Source organism: Ambystoma mexicanum, chromosome 11 (genome assembly GCF_040938575.1).
Source record: "Ambystoma mexicanum isolate Mex_15411 chromosome 11, UKY_AmexF1_1, whole genome shotgun sequence".
Classification (NCBI taxonomy): Eukaryota; Metazoa; Chordata; class Amphibia; order Caudata; family Ambystomatidae; genus Ambystoma; species Ambystoma mexicanum.
The window spans coordinates 985,428,943-985,444,791 of record NC_090934.1 but is presented as its reverse complement, the minus strand read 5'-3'; the positions used below and the strand labels follow the sequence as shown (position 1 = coordinate 985,444,791).

Sequence of the window (15,849 nt, the reverse complement as noted above, 5' to 3'; positions counted from 1 at the left end):
GACACGCAATATTCAACCAATGCCTTAAGACTACAGTTTATGAGCCATGCATGTAACATCGCTGCACAAATGAACACTATTTGAAGCAGACATTTACTGGGGAAAATACTTTGTCTTGTAACATGTATCAGTGCAGGGATAAAAAGCCATGCACTATGCACCCGACAGTGAACAGTTTAAAATGTATATTTAATAAACTTGACAGCACCCAAATAAATAGCGGGAGTACTTGGTATCCCCTGAATGCCCTGCAACACTTCTGTGCATATGATAAAGTAGAAACTGCTCCGTCACATGCTGCCACTGCAGACTCCTACTTCCAGGCATAACCCACCAAGGCAAGCTCCTCACTTTTTCCTTGCTCACTCACAAAAGCAGTACACTTTTTTTCAGTATAACAAAATATAAAAAATCTAGCGATTGCAATGCATTTTATGGTGAAGTCGGAGCATGAGCCTCCATCACCTGCGCCCACTATAATCCTCATTTCAGTTTTCGATATTGAATGGATTGCCCTTATTTCGTTTTTTATATACGATAATACATTTTTTCTTGTTGCAAAGTGAAGTTCTAGCATGAACAGCAACCACTGCCTTTCTGCAATAATTGCAAATATGCTATTCCTAACTTTGAAATAGTAGCAGGTCATGACAGATAAACAAGATGGTCTTTTTAGGAGGAGTTTAATGAGGTCACATCCTGCAAGAGTGTTGCCAGATCTCAGAAAAAAGTCAGGGAAAAAAGTCCCAGGCATGAGACACTAGAACAAGTATGCATACAAAGGGAGGGAATCAGATCAAACCACACTGACCAGGTAGCACTGGGAATGGTCTACTCGAATGCTAGAGCAACTGATGGGTTGTAAGGTCATACGAATGGGACAAATAGTGCTGCAGTCCTCAGAATCCCAGCAGGAAGTGCAGCTAATTGCAAAGTGGGCTAAAGCTTTTAAGGGGGTAAGGCACATCACCTATTGGGGAGACTGCAATGTACTAACACAAAGGTCAGTTAGAGGAATAAAAAGAAAACAAAGGACCAGAGAGAGAGCAAGAGAGACCTAAGCGAGAGAGAGAGACCAGAAAAAGAGTCTAGACATAGGGTCTGATCACGACTTTGGCGGTATCACCGCCGGCGGTATTAGCCCTACCGCCGAACTCCCCGGCGCTAATAGCAACGGATCACGAGTTTGGCGGTAATGTAATTCCCCATTCCCCATTGAGCCCATTCGGGAATGGCCCATTCGGGAATGCCCCATTCCCCATTGGGCCCAATGGGGAAAATTTGAGCTCTTACCGCCGGCGGATTTCCCGCCGGCGGTAATAGCGCACATTTTCGGCGGATTTCCCCCCAGCCAAGAGCTGGGCGAAATCCGCCGAAGTCCTGATTTGGCGGACCCTTAAATCCGGCTGTAATAGCGCGACCGCCGGATTTAAGCGTTACCGCCAAAGTCATGATGAGGCCCATAGAGTGAGAGAACCGAGAGAGCAAGACCTAGAGCGAGGGTAAGAAACCAGACGGAATAAAACCAGAGTGAGTGAGAGAAACGTGGAAATGCAAGAGAGACCTGGCAGTGTTAGAGAGACAAGACAGAGGGTGAGCAGAAGACCAGAGTTTGCGAGTAAGAGTGAGAGACCAGGGTAAGCGAGAGAGAGAGGAACGAAGAGTATTAAAAAAATACAGAAGCTTGAAACCCACAAAATAAAGAAGGTAGGAACCACTGAGGAAAAGAAGTAATTACAGTGAACTTACAAAAGATTCAGGCTCACAAAACCCCTTGGAAGGGAAAGGAAATCAATCAGCTGGGGTGCGAAGAAAAACAATGCCAAACATAAAGAGGGATTGTCTAAAAGTTGAAAAGGCTAATTTTTACCTTTTTTTTGTAACCAATAAAAATATTTTTTTTGACTTTTTTTTTTAAAGTACAGAACATGAAATAAAGAAGGAGGACCCAAATCATGAACACATTTTCAACTGGAATAACCTTCTCACAGTAGATAACGTATCAAAATAGCAAGAACCTGCAGAGAAATCAGAGTGAACTGAAGTATAAGGTATATAAAAAAAATATGAACATGTATAAGCTTCTAAGGGGTGCTAAGGATTCAAAACAAATGGTCAGTGATACTTGGCAGAATGTGTTCACTTACATTCAAAGCATCCATGTCTTTGTGATATTCCTCTTCCCAAAACTTGGGCAGTTGTGAAAATATGGAATTGTCAGTCACTTGACTGCCTTCTGTAGAATCCAGCCAGTCAGACAACACATCCTTCGCTTCTTGAAGCAGCACCTATGCAACACACAAATTTAGATCCTAGTTTTTAAAAGCATTTTAGATATAGATTTAGGTAAAGAAAGTATTTTGTACTGGAAATCATTGAGAACTATAAGGTTTTAGATTTAACTTTATATTGAGTTATTTTGTATTTGTGAATTTGCTAAAACATGTTTATGCAAATTTGGATAACATTTTCTTACATTTGAGTTGTGTAAATTACAAGGTGTAAAGATTTTAATAAACTATATGCACCAAAATGAAAAAAAGAAAAAAGAATTACACAAATTGTGTGAAAACCTATGCCTTGAAAGTACCGGTAAGGATGAAATTAATGCGGGGAAACCCCCATTACATGATCAAATAATGCTACACTTTCAGACAAGTTATTTTAAGTCCCTAGTTACAGACCAGTGTAAACGGCACAATGGTGATGAACCAAAAGGTAATTTTTAATATTTTACTTAGAAATGTTAATGTGTTGATTGAGCCAACACCCCTGCCTTTTACCATTTGGTATACTGTTTTCTGCAGTAAAAAGGAACAAGCGCAAGCTGCTTACCTGTAACAATAATTTTCTGGCAAAGTGGAAGTTCTTTGATTAAAAAAATTTGAAAATCCCTCGACTTTGGGGAGGAGCTGAGAATCCAGTGTTACAAGGGACTATCATGTTCTAGAAAAGCATTGGCATTGAATGGAATTGGGCACCTATGCAGCACACAAGAGAAAATATTCTGTCTCTAGGCACTAGAATCTCTGGGTTGAAAATGTTTGGCTTCAAAAGAAGAGCCTGACCAAAATACTCCCATCACAAATTAAGGTAAACTACTCTAAACACAGTACTATAAAAGCTCAGAATTGTTTCGTTGTGGGACTGGCAGGAAGAAAAAGGGTTCCATGCTGGAATTGTAAGATCAAAAGACTACCTCTCCTGACAGACCAATATGCCCTCCCCCTTACCCAATTAGACCCTGATGAGTAATAACAGGATACCAAATCAGGGATGTAGCCTTCGAGTGTGCCCTGAGAGACACGAAAACACTCACAGTTTGGTTACACTAATACCACCCTTGGTCCTGATTTGAGTAACCATTCAAAGTTAGTTGGACGGGAACAACTATTTGGTAGAAAGGTAATACGACTTGAATGAGGCACAGCGAAAGCCTCCAAAATCCAATACCGAGTCCAATCACGAACCTGTGTTCCTGCAAGTGTATTTATGGGATGTAGCCATATGGGCATCAATGATGCCTGATCTGAGAGGGCGGCTGTGTCCAAAACTAGACTACACTGACTGCACACTGACTCTGATGCTGTCCATCACCTCCCAGAGACTGCTGCAACATCCTCCCGACCCTCTGCACTCTAGGTAAACCCTGCTAGGTGCTGCAATATTAATTTTGCCCTGTATGCCTTTCCCCCAGATGTAGTGCTGCATTTAAAGTTGGCCCTTTAGCCCAGTTGGGATGTTTGTTCTTTGTTCTGGGCCTCATTCCATCATGGCCGCCACCATTTTCGGCATTGCAATGTTTTGCGTGGCTCCACTAGGGCTGCTCCGATTGGCTTTCAGGTACAGGGACAGCCAATCAGGAGAGCCGGGAGGCAGAGCCAGCCTCCTGACAAAAGGCCACTAGTAAGGCCCCTGTCTGGGCTTTGAAGGGCTCGGAGTCCCCTCACCCACTTTTCTCCGACAAAGCACCTCATGCTCCACCACATCTCAGGCTCAGCGAACAGTTATTCTGCATGCCGCCAGCTACCCCACAAACCTGTGCCTCTGGAGCTTTGTTCTTCAAAAAAGAATAGCTCCGAGTCATGTCTTGGACATTGGATGCCGTTGTTAGTTACTCACACAACTATTGAACCTAGGTGTGCCTTTGTAATTTTGCCTTCTGTGCCCTACTATTTCCCTTCTTCATGCATTGTGTGCTATATCCTGGTGTGTTTTCAACAATTCTTCACCCCCATTTTTGGTACTCATGTGTCTCTATTGCATCTGTTTCCTCGCTTTTTTGGCTACTAGGCTGCCTGGTGAGTTTGTTTTAGTGCTGCGCAGTTCCTCCTCCATCTTTATCTTGCCACCACCCCTATGGCACTCACCATCTCTCCCATCTACTCCAACTGCTATACTATCACCTATCCTCGCTCTCTCACGAAGTCTGGAAGGAAAAAGTATTTTAAAAAAGCATCATGACCAATAACCCCAGTCTACCCATTGCAGACACCTACATCAGCACAACCTCCAGACAGATTGTCACTGATGGCCTCTTCTGTCCTCTTGCACTCCTCATCTTATCTCTCCTCTCACATCTTCACCCATTAATGGTGGCATTAGATGGGACGCACTCTTGTCGGGTTTATCATTAATGTCAATTCCTCCTCCTCCTCCTCCTCCTCCTCCTCCTCCTCCTCCTCCTCCTCCTCCTGCTCCTCCTGCTCCTCCTCCCTCCTCCTCCCTCCTCCCCCCCCACAAATCGTGCCCTAACCATGCTGGCGGTGGGGTTGCCTTGGTCCTCCCAGAGTGGGTACCTTCTTCCCTCATACCCACCCAGCCATACTCCTCCTTCAAGAGCCTGGTCTGCAAGCTGGTCATTTCTCCCACTTCCTCCCTGACCATTGCCACCATCTACGGACCACCTGGCTCTATCACCCTGTTCCTCTCGGTATGGGACGATCTCTCCTCCGCTTATCCTCACATCTACCTCTAAACTCCTTCTCCTGGGTGACTTCAACATCCACCTTGACTCCTCAATCAAAGCGTCCACTCTTCTGTGACCTCTGCACCGCACTCTCCCACTCCATTCTCCCCTATGGTCCTACCCACTCAGCTGGACACACTCAATGCCTTTATCCACGCTGATCCTTTGCTCTCTGCCGCACTCACCACCCCACTCTCCTGGCGAGACCACTCCCTCCTCTCCTCTTACCTCACATCACCTCACCTCACCTGGGTCCTCTCTGCCGTATGACCACACCTCCCCCAGCTCTGCCAACCTCGTTCACGGACATCCGACAGATGAAACAGGTGTCAGCTGCTGGTTTAGCATCCACCTTCATCCCCCCTCTCCCCTACTGCAGACTCTACCGCTGACTCCGCTCTCAGCAACCTCCATCTTGCCATTGCTAACACTCTCGACATTCTTGGCCCAGTCATGAGGATCCGTCTGAAACATACCACCAAGTGTAACACCTGGTACGATTCAGAACGTGCAGCCCTGAAACGCAAGTGTAGAGCTGCTGAACAGAAGTGGCAGACCTCAGGCTCAGCCTCCGACAAAGACAATACAGACCCTTCATTTGTTCCAAGAAATGGGCCCACATCCATGCCTGTGTCTCTGGTGCATCTATCAACACAGCTTAACTCTTCAAAATCTGCAAGGAACTAGCAGTCTCCACCTCACCTCTTCCCTCTCAGGCCCTCTGCAATGCATTGGCCACACACTTCACTGACAACAACCAAGACATCCTAAGCACTCTCTCTTTCCCCCGCCCCCTGCCACCTAATACCTCTCATCCTCTCTCTTCCTTGCTCTTTGCCTTGTCTCCTATCACATCTGATGAGGTCACTAGAGTTCTCTGCTCCATGAAGGTCAACTCCAAACTGGTATCCCCCTTTTCTTCCACAACTATCAAAAACAATATCAGCTCAACTGCCCCTGCACTTGCTGATTTCTGCAATCACTTTCTTGCTACTGGGTCTTTCCCCATTTCCCTGAAGCACTCTCTTGTGTGCCCCCTCCTGAAAAAACCTACTGCCAACCACTTGTGTACCACACCATCCTTATCACCCCCTTCCTTGGTAAACTAGTCTTCCCCCAATTGACCCAGCACACTGAGCTTGTCGACCATCAATCTGGATTCCAAGCATCCAGAGGCACAGAATTTGCTCTCCTGAACACCTGTCAAGAACTGCTCACATCTCTTGACTCAAACTCTCCAGCTGTTCTCATTCTACGATATCCCCTCTGCATTCGATATGGTCAACCACTCCATCCTCATAAAACGGCTTCATGATACCCTTGGTATCTCAGAGCGGGCACTGTACTAGCTGACCTTCCACACTGACCGTTCCTCCTAGGTATTCCTGGGCACTTTCTCCTCCCCCACATATATCTCCACCTGTGGGGTTCCAAGGGCTCCAGCCTTTCTCCCTGGCTCTTTAACATCCATCTTGCTCTGCTTACACACCTAATTTCCACTTTCTCCCCCTACTTCCAGTGTTATGCAGATGACACACTATTCTTCTTTAAACTTCCCCCTGATCCTCTCCTTACTTCCTCCATCCTTCCAAACTGCCCATTTGCCATCCAGTCCTGGTGTGCCTACCATGAGCTCTGCCTCAACGCTAGCAAGACTGAGATCCTTCCCATTGGGACTCCTGCTTCCACTTTCTTCCCTTCACTCTGGCCACCCGCCGCCATGGGCTCTCCCCCTTCTGCGTCATCTGAAGCCAGAAACCTTGGAGTCATCTTCGACTCCTCTCGCTCTCCTTCCTACCTCAGATTCAGGACATTGCCAAGAAGGCCTACTTTCAACTCCACCTCCTCAAAGGAATCCTTCCTTTCCTCATTTTCCCCCAGAAGCTAAATGTCTTAAGAGCTCTGGTACTCTCTAGGCTGGACTACTGCAACAGCCCTTTGCTTAATCTACCATCTTCCTCTCTACGTCCCCTCCAGCTTATCCAGAATAGGGCTGCAACATTTATCCTTGGCCTCAAGCCCAGGGACGCATCTTTCGAGCCCTAAAATCTTTCTACTGGCTCTCGGTTGCTACAAGGATCAAATCCATCAGCATCCATGTACACAAGATGCTTATGTCTGGTCCTCGACAAATTAGATGCCTTTTTCACCAACTATGCCGATGACACTCCGATGGTGGTGGAACTGAGCGGGGACTACAAACAGGATAGTTGTAACACTCACCTGGTATCCACGGGGACGTCACTCAGCCTGTTCTGACCTCTTACGACCTCGAACCCTTCCCTGGAGTCTACTCGACTGTAGACTGGGCCTGAACACAGGATTGGTAGAGTTTAACTCCCTATTGTCTGTGTACTTGAACCCCGTCTTCCCCGGGGTCCAACCCTTCCCTTTGATCCATAGCACACCTTGTTTTCTTGGAAAGTGTGCTCTCCGTCCTGCTTTCAGCACAGGGGTGCGTTGATTGATGTGGGCTCATTGCTGCCTAGTTACTTCACTGGCAAGAGTCTGACAGGTAAGTATAATGAGTCTTTTGAACAGTTCTCTAACTTCATTCCTTTCCTTCCTTCCTTAGATGATGGCCCGCGTCCGGGGATGGCGACGTGCTGCTGAGATGAGTAGCGCTGAAGGTGAGGGAGAGCGCGATGCGCAATGCGACCCTTTCATATTTGTATTGAACTGAGTTCTTTTTCTGTGTCTTTTAGGTGCCGCAACGTTTTCAGCTTGCATGCCGGTTATGAAGAAGAAATGCGGTGAGTAAGCGCGGTATGCGGCGCCTCTAGATGTTTCCACTCTAACCTGGAGTGTCTTTTCCCTCTTGCAGATGGATGAGAAGTTCCGGAGACAGAGTTCCCCCAGAGCGGCTGGGATTCAGGTAAGCGTTTGAAGCTCGTACAGTCTTTAAAAATAAGCAAAGATTTGCTGAATGCTTACTAATGCCTTTTTTCTGTTCTTTTCCCTTAGGAAGCAGCGTGCCGGGATGGGAATGACACCACCGCAGATGCCCGCAGAACAGAAGAAGCGATGAATGATGGGCAGAAGCGCCGCAAGGTAAGGCTGTTCTTAACGGTGTTCTTGCTCTTGCAGGAGCAGAGTGCAGAAGAAAGATGCAGGCCTACTGGAGACCGATCCGAACACGGTGAGTGTCACGCTGCAGGTGCAGAAAACACAAAGCATGTTTCTCAGCCTGGGTGTGGCTTAAATAGTCTCTGGGTATCCCAGGTGTCTCTGGGCTGAACCACACCCAAAAGACTAGACTGCACATGCAGTTCTGGGAACCGAAATATGTGGGGGCATCCATCTTGTCCCCATTAATGCATTAAAAGTCCAATACCCAATGTTATCCTATGGGAGTGAGTGAGTCTGGTGCCACAAGCGCCAAGTCTGACTCCAAGTGGGTCTTTGGAGGGATGGAGAGGCCCTTGAGGGCCATGTAGGTGATCGTGGCCTTGGAGGGCTGGGGACATGAGGGGCAGGAATCATGACAATAGTGCAAGGGTGGAAGAAATCCACAAATCCTTTGATAACTGGATGAAAATTAACTGGCTATGTCTAAATGCAAATAAAACTGAGCTAATGGTCTTCGGTACAAGCCATGCCAGAGCCAAACTAAACAGCTCATCAATCCTTCCAAATAAACAACATCCAAATCTAAGTGGTAGACAGAGCAAAAACATTAGGGATGTACATGAATTCGTCCATGAGCGCCGAAGCCCATGTTATCCAAATAAACAAGAACTGTGCTACCACATTCGTCTCAAAGTCAATACGTCCCTACCTAAGCAAAGAAAATTGTGCAACTATAGCCAGAGCCACCATCCTATCAAGGCTGGATTATGGCAAAGCCCTTATGTTGAGTGCAAATAAGTGTCAGATCGCCAAATGCCAAATCATTCAAAATAATGTGGTAAGGGTTATCAAAAGGAAGTCCAAAAAAGAACACATAAGCTAAAACAGAAGGAATCTACACTGATTAGCCGTTGAGGAAAGAATTGCATTTAAAGCTATGACGCTGAATCACAGATGCATCCATGGGACTGCCCTGTCTTACCTGAAAAACAAATTGGTCATGAACGTACCAATACGGACACTCGGGTCAGATTAACAAAAGTCAAATCGAAATTGCCAGATTCAAAAAGGCTAACGGACTTGGGAAAGCCTTTCCTATTAAAGCATCTATGTGGAACAACCTGCCCATCTAAAAAAATACACAGGCTTCCGGAAAAAACTCTGTTCAAATGATAAACCAGTCCTAAGAAACTGATTCCCTTAATGAGCGCCTTGTCCTGTGATTTATATGTTTTGTCTCTTCGTGTATATGTCAGCGCCTAGATGCTTGCGAGCTGCTGGCGCTATATAAACAATCAAACAAATCATACATAAGGCTTTCTGGGGGGAAGGACCACGCTATCTACAAATGGCTCTCACCAAATACTCTCCCTCCAGATCTTCACGCTCCTCCAGCGCCAACTCTCTGCGGGTCAAGTGCTTCTCTAAACAGCAAGCTGGTGGCCGATCTCTTTCCTCGGCTGGCTTCCTCCTCTGGAACAGCCTCCCCCTTTCTCTCAGTCTTGAGCCAAACTCCAAAAATTCCAGACTTTCCTAAACCCTTCAATCGGTGAGATTGGTGACCAGGGCCCTTTTGTGTCCTTCTGGGTCCTGGCCTCCCCCCAAAACCACATTCGCCTTCAGCCTCTCCCCACTCCCAGCACTTGCCTTTTGGCTCCCGCTGGCATGTCTCACAGGCCTGACTCACAGGCCTGTACTCATTGTACTGGCAGTTTACCAATCTTACCAAGTGATCTCTGCCAGGCACTTAACAGCTGCATGCAAACGTACTCCCTAGCAGTTCCCTCTGTGGAACCCCAGCACTTAACCCCATCCGTTGTGCCTTTTCTCTCTGTACTCGCATGTTCTGAATGCTCACAAGGCCTAGCAGGACCGCTTCTTTCTTTCTCTTCATTATTATAGTTGCCTTTCAATCACATGTTCCCTCTCTGTTGCCCTGTGGACGCTTTGAAACACAATTTACTTCATGTATACAAATGCACAATAAATAAATAGCAAATGGGTATCTGGATTCCAGCTTGAACCACAACTTGACAGGAAGCAGAAGGAGAAGCCTGCACACGTTTTCATGTGGCAGACCCCAGTATTGCCCACCCAAAGTTTGAAAGGATGCGCCCTTTTGATTGGGAGCTGTTATACACTCCGGTCCCACATTTCTGAATTAACAATGAAATCAGGGTCCACAGTTTTTTTAACTTAAGTTGATCTTGGTCATGGATCTGCATCAGACAACAGCGTCTAACTGAGAAGCACCATATGGAAACTCTTACTGAATGAATCTTGCCAAGACTGCACTGGCGGTGAGGCTCTATCAGTTTCTTCAAATACTGGACTTCTCAACTGACCAAGGGACTGGTGCGCTCTTACCTTGTACTGGCAGAACAGTTGGCTTGCAAACCTCAAGGACCGTGGCTACTCTATTCCCTGCACAGAACCAACAGAGGTGTGAGAACTGGACAACAAGCACATCAGTACTGCCAGCACCCTAGGCTTGTCAGTACCAAGGTAACAAAGACCCCAAAAACTTGGATCAAATTGTTAGGGCTCTAAAAAGGCATAGTGCTACTTTAACTGATGCACTCTGATTGCACTGTTCAGAACCGGATCCAGGACTTCTGCTTCCAGACAAGCTGCACCACTCCCAAGCATCAACAAGTCTAACTTCGGTTCAACCCAGCACAATGTCCAGTGGCTCTGCTTTAGAAATGTTTGCATGCAGTCACTTTTTATCGCTGATGGAACCATCAATGGGAAGCGAAAGGTTGCTGGCTAGTGGCTGGAAACATAGAAAGATTTATGACTGAGAAGTTACCCTGTACTTGGATCCCTCTAGGCAGACATCCAAATAGGATTGAAGAACGTCCCTAGATTTAATTTTGGGTCTATACTGAATTACAAAATATCAGCACCAGCATCCCCGTCACCAATGCAGAAGCCTCTCCCACCAATTTCCATGAGAGACTGGGTTGAGTGGCTACAGATTCTCCAAAGACCCCGCGGAACTAGCAGCCACATCAGTCCCATCTATCATCAGAATGACACATCTAACTTTGAACATTGCGTGTGACACCAAGTGTAGAGTCACAAAGATGAATATTAAAGACTTTTTCTGATGAAGTCAACATATCTGTAACCTGCACCACTTTTAAATTACCTTTGACAGAAGATTAAGTATTCTTTTTTTAACATCTCTGTGCACACTTTCCCTTATCTTAACACCACTCTGCTTCTCTCCTTAAGAGTTCTCCTTGACTGCTTAGCCACAGCTATCACTAGAGGAAACAGGGAATCCCCTACTATCTAGTTGTGGGTCAGTGCATACCATAAACACAGGGTTGAGACAAACCATTCTAAAATGGGATGAAATGTGCCTGCATGCTTATTTTTGGCCCTGTCTATATACTCCCTGAAATCACATTTTATTTATGACACATGGTACACCTCAGTGGTGCTAAGCCGCTACAAAAAGGACCTGTTTGGTCCAAAGTATACTTGTGCTTATTTATGTTTTATTTCTGGCATGCTATGGCTTACGTTTAACCATTCATTTGGTTGAAAGCAAATATAATTCATATTTTTATACAAAATGCTTTTTATACATTTTATGTCCTTAAATATTAAAAATCATAAAAAGTTTTCTAATATAATTCATTCAATTCATTTTCCAATTAAATACATAAATAAGCTGTGTATACCATTTTTACTTATGCAAATAGTAATTCATTATCTGAACTTGATCAACTTGCCAAATTAAAAAATAAGTAAAACAATAATTCAATTCACAAATTCAAGTATTACCGACAAGACCAGCTGCAAGGAGAGACACGTCCAGCTCGACCAGCCTTCGTGTTACCAGCAATGCAGTATTGGCCAGTACAGAAGGTTATGTCACTCCAGCACAAGGCACATGTCCCAGCGCAGGCCTGCAGTGACAAAAGCTTGCTGCAGCAGCCGTGCAACCCCTAGTAGGATGGCTAGATTGCAGCCCAGAAAGCGGATATTGCATATCGTCCTTCTATTTTTCACTAGTTAGTTATGCTTTCTCTCCTATTCAAACAAAATATATTAGTTATAGTCGCACTTTCTTACTGCATGTTTTAGATAATAGGACTACCATCTCTTTTTACCCAGTGTTACCAAACTTCTAAAAACCCACAACAGAGCTATATACCATGGATGAAGCATATTTGTTGGAGTGCAAGAGGGCCCGTGGCACCAATGATTTACTTAAACCTCGGCCAATCCATCCAAGGACAATTTAGCATGTGGAAGAAGCCAACATCTACTCTGAGCCTCTGCTATCTTTACGCTCATAACCCTAGCTACCCATGCTACCCTTTCCCTAGATCTCATCTTTTTATCCCATTCCACTTTCCATTCATCCATCCCCACCCCCTTGCCCACACCTTTTATCATGTCAGACTCATGTTTCATCGAAAACCCATTTTTATCTATGGTCCTTACTTATTTTTTCATACACCCCCTCCAGCAGCCCATACCACTGACCTATTTGTCCTAGTCATCTTTTCGTCTTTATCATCTCACACCCCAAGTGCACCTTATTCCTGGTGGCTCTTTTCCAAAAACACATCCTTCTCGCCTTTTTTTTTGTCCCCACTTTTGATTGCTCCTTCATTCCTCAGTTTGCATGGCACTTTCGTCAGCAATAGGGGACAGAGATCTGTGCTCCTCTTCTTTCGACCCACCAGCTTCATCCTCACAGCATGGGTCCTCATAGGCATTCCCCAAACAGCAACAGAGCTTGTCTTACGTTTTCTGCAGCATCTCATTAAGTTAAGAAATCCTCTGTATTCTGTCCTTAAACTTCCCACGTAATTAATGTGTGTAGTTGATGGACATGCGTAAAAGGTTGCATTGTGGAAAAGGACAGAGCCACTACAGTGGCCCAGAGAACTTCATCTGGATAAAGTAAAAATTGTGTCCTAGATGTTTGCGTGTATATGAGATAGTCACTGTACAATTGTTTTTGTTGGATAATATCACATATAACTCAGAGTTCTAATATCGGCTAATGGATTGGCGAAATTAAATGTCACACCGTGGAACTGTTAGTGTAAAGGAAAGGAGGTTGACAACAGTTGTTGAAACCATTACCTAAATCTATGTGTGGGTTTGCAGGGCTTAGAGGATAATCAACAGAGCTATACCTACTAATTTAAGCCTGTAACAAGTTAATATTGCTCCACTAATTGCCCATAGTACAACCTGAAACGTACATCTTAGTTTATGTTTTGTAATAATATGAACTGCACGTTACTCCAAAGTGGATAATATAGGGAATGCAATATATTTTATGTTTGAAGAAATTCCCATAGAATGACTATTACAATGAAATCTTTATAATGAACAATCATCCAAGTAATTGCGCGTTCCCTCTAGCCTTGATCGCTTCAACTTTGCTGCGCTGGGTGTAACAAGGAATTTATGGATAACCCGATTCCCAAGATTTTAGTGATTTCTACTGAGCCAATGATACATACAAAAGTACCCAATTCAGGGTGCAACAGCGATGCAGGAATGTAGGAAAGAACTAGGGGAAGAAGGGATGGAACGAAGGGACCAGAGGGAAGCAAACGGGGGAATGTATATAAAAAAAGAAGAAATTGCAGGTAGATCAGAATACAAACCTTCCTGCTGGCTAAAAAACCCAGAGTTCTCAAGAGTGCTACAATGCTAGTGTGAAGTCCAGAAGGTGTAGCTATTTCTAGATAGAAGTGGGGAATAGGGGCGTATCCTAACACAGGTGTTACTTATAAGATGCACAGACGTTCTCGTTAGGATTCTTTTCAATTTCACTGGGTCTTTTTGACTTTTCAAGCTTGTCTGCAGAATATTGACGATATTGTCACCTTCAATTGACAATAACTTGGTACCTATTCCAGTTTCTGTGAGTCTGAAGAGATGCACTTTTTTTTTACTGCATTGATCTGATTGGATTTTAATGAGAAATATTCAGTCAGTTTGGTCCAATATTCATTGTGAGTAGTTCAAATTATGTTCTGCAGCATCCATTTGTCAACAGGTAGCTATCTCAATTCCTCCAGTGCATGGGAGATAGGATCTGTAGTAGGACAAATATTACTTGCCAGTAATCATCTTTCTGAAACTTGTATAGGCTTAGAATCATATGCTCTGCGTAGGCTGCAGTTGGTGCACAGTATTACATATTGTTTTTGTCGAAATTGAGACAGGGGCATCGACAGGGGCGTACATTTAACACAATCCCTACTCTGGGTACCCATGATCCTTCACAAGTTAACGTCCTGATATTGTTTGTTTTCTGACATATGAAGAATTTTGTTTCCCTCCTAAATGTGCGTATGTACCCTTCTACTCCTGTGTGGGGAAGGGGGATGGGTGGGTGCATGTGATTCTAAGCAAATACAAGCTACATAAAGACAATTGCTGGTCAATAATATTTGCCTTCTCGCGCTTGTGAGATTCACATGCTTTGCATAGATTAGCAAGAGGTATTTAGTGAAGGAGGTGGGCGAGCTGAAGGGAGTAAGTGTCTTAATATTGCTTGACCCACTTGTGTATCTGATTTTGGATTGTGTCTACACAACCGTGTTTGTGAAGTTATGTACTGAACTCCAATTTGCTGCTTTACAAATGGCTTCCAGTGGGACATTTTCCAGAAAAGCAAGGGTTGCTCCTGTGCTTTTAGTGGAATGAACCATTGGTGTACATGTTAATTATTGTTAGCTCTGGAACAGCACATCTATATACATTTAAAAATCCACCTAGTAATAGTTGCCTCTGTGACTGCCTGCCCTTCCCTCCCTGTTTCCATTTGCATGTACAATTGCTGGTTTTATTTTGCCGGTCTTTAGTTTTGTTAAGTAAGAGGTCAAGAGTAAGACTCGGACACAGTGGCATGTTAAGTTTTGGTTATAAACCTTTATTGTCAAAATAATTATAGGGGTTGGGGAAATCCTATCTATGCCCAACTCTATGAGGGGGTTTACTGCCTCTACACAGCTAAGGAACGTCTGCCTGTGGCAGGATGTCAAACAGTCGAAGCTTCTTCAATTCTGTGTTCAAAATCCTAAACTGACCCTTAAACTCTAAACTAAATGCAAGGTGAAAATGGGGATTTCCCTAAGCTATAGACATATAGCTTTCTCTTGACGTTTCAAACAAAGTTCTAAGGTGCAGAAAAGAAAATAAATAAAGTTCCACTAGGAAAGGGTGCTTCCCTTCCCCTAGGATTAGTCCAGTGGTTTTTCTGATTTTACGTTACTCTTCAAAATAAAGTTACAATCTTTAAGGAGAAGGACGTTGACCCTTTTCACTCCTTCAGTTTATCTTCCACTAATTGATCTCTTACTATTCCCGGAAAAATGGGGGCGGGGCAGTTATGTTTACCTATTTCCCCCTGAATTACTTTTAATGTTCTCTTTTCTCTCTGTATATTTCGATATGAATGCTTCACAATTCCAATTTGCTCAAAGGGGAAATCTCTTCCCTTTTGCCTCCTCAAAAGTACACAATTCTCTTCAATTTGAACACAGTTCTCTTGAATCACAGCATGGTTCCCAACCTTTAATCCTTAAAGGGGTATGACTCCTCCCTTTTCTGTTAAACAATTCATATATAGAGGTTTTGACCCCCCCCCACCCCCCCCGAGTTTCCTCACTCTTCCTTCTTTTGCCTGGTATACTCTCCTGCCGGGGTATTGTTCCTTGTTCCTGATAAAAAGGGGTATGAACCTTCCTTTTTTATCCTTCATCTTCATCCCCATGCTTTACTGGCCTGCCAGGCTATCGCCACTTTCTGGCTTGGGCGTG

The 15,849-nt window shown here is 44.5% G+C and overlaps 1 protein-coding gene across 2 annotated transcripts in view; it reads right to left on the bottom strand.

The window, feature by feature from the left end:
• Window positions 1-15,849, bottom strand: part of CARS1 (cysteinyl-tRNA synthetase 1) — a 1,125,505-nt gene that overhangs the window by 751,814 nt on the left and 357,842 nt on the right. For both annotated transcript variants that reach the window (XM_069624151.1, XM_069624150.1), the window contains one exon: window positions 2,148-2,288. In XM_069624151.1, coding sequence (XP_069480252.1) covers window positions 2,148-2,288 — 141 coding nt within the window. The remainder of the gene's footprint in view (window positions 1-2,147; window positions 2,289-15,849) is intronic.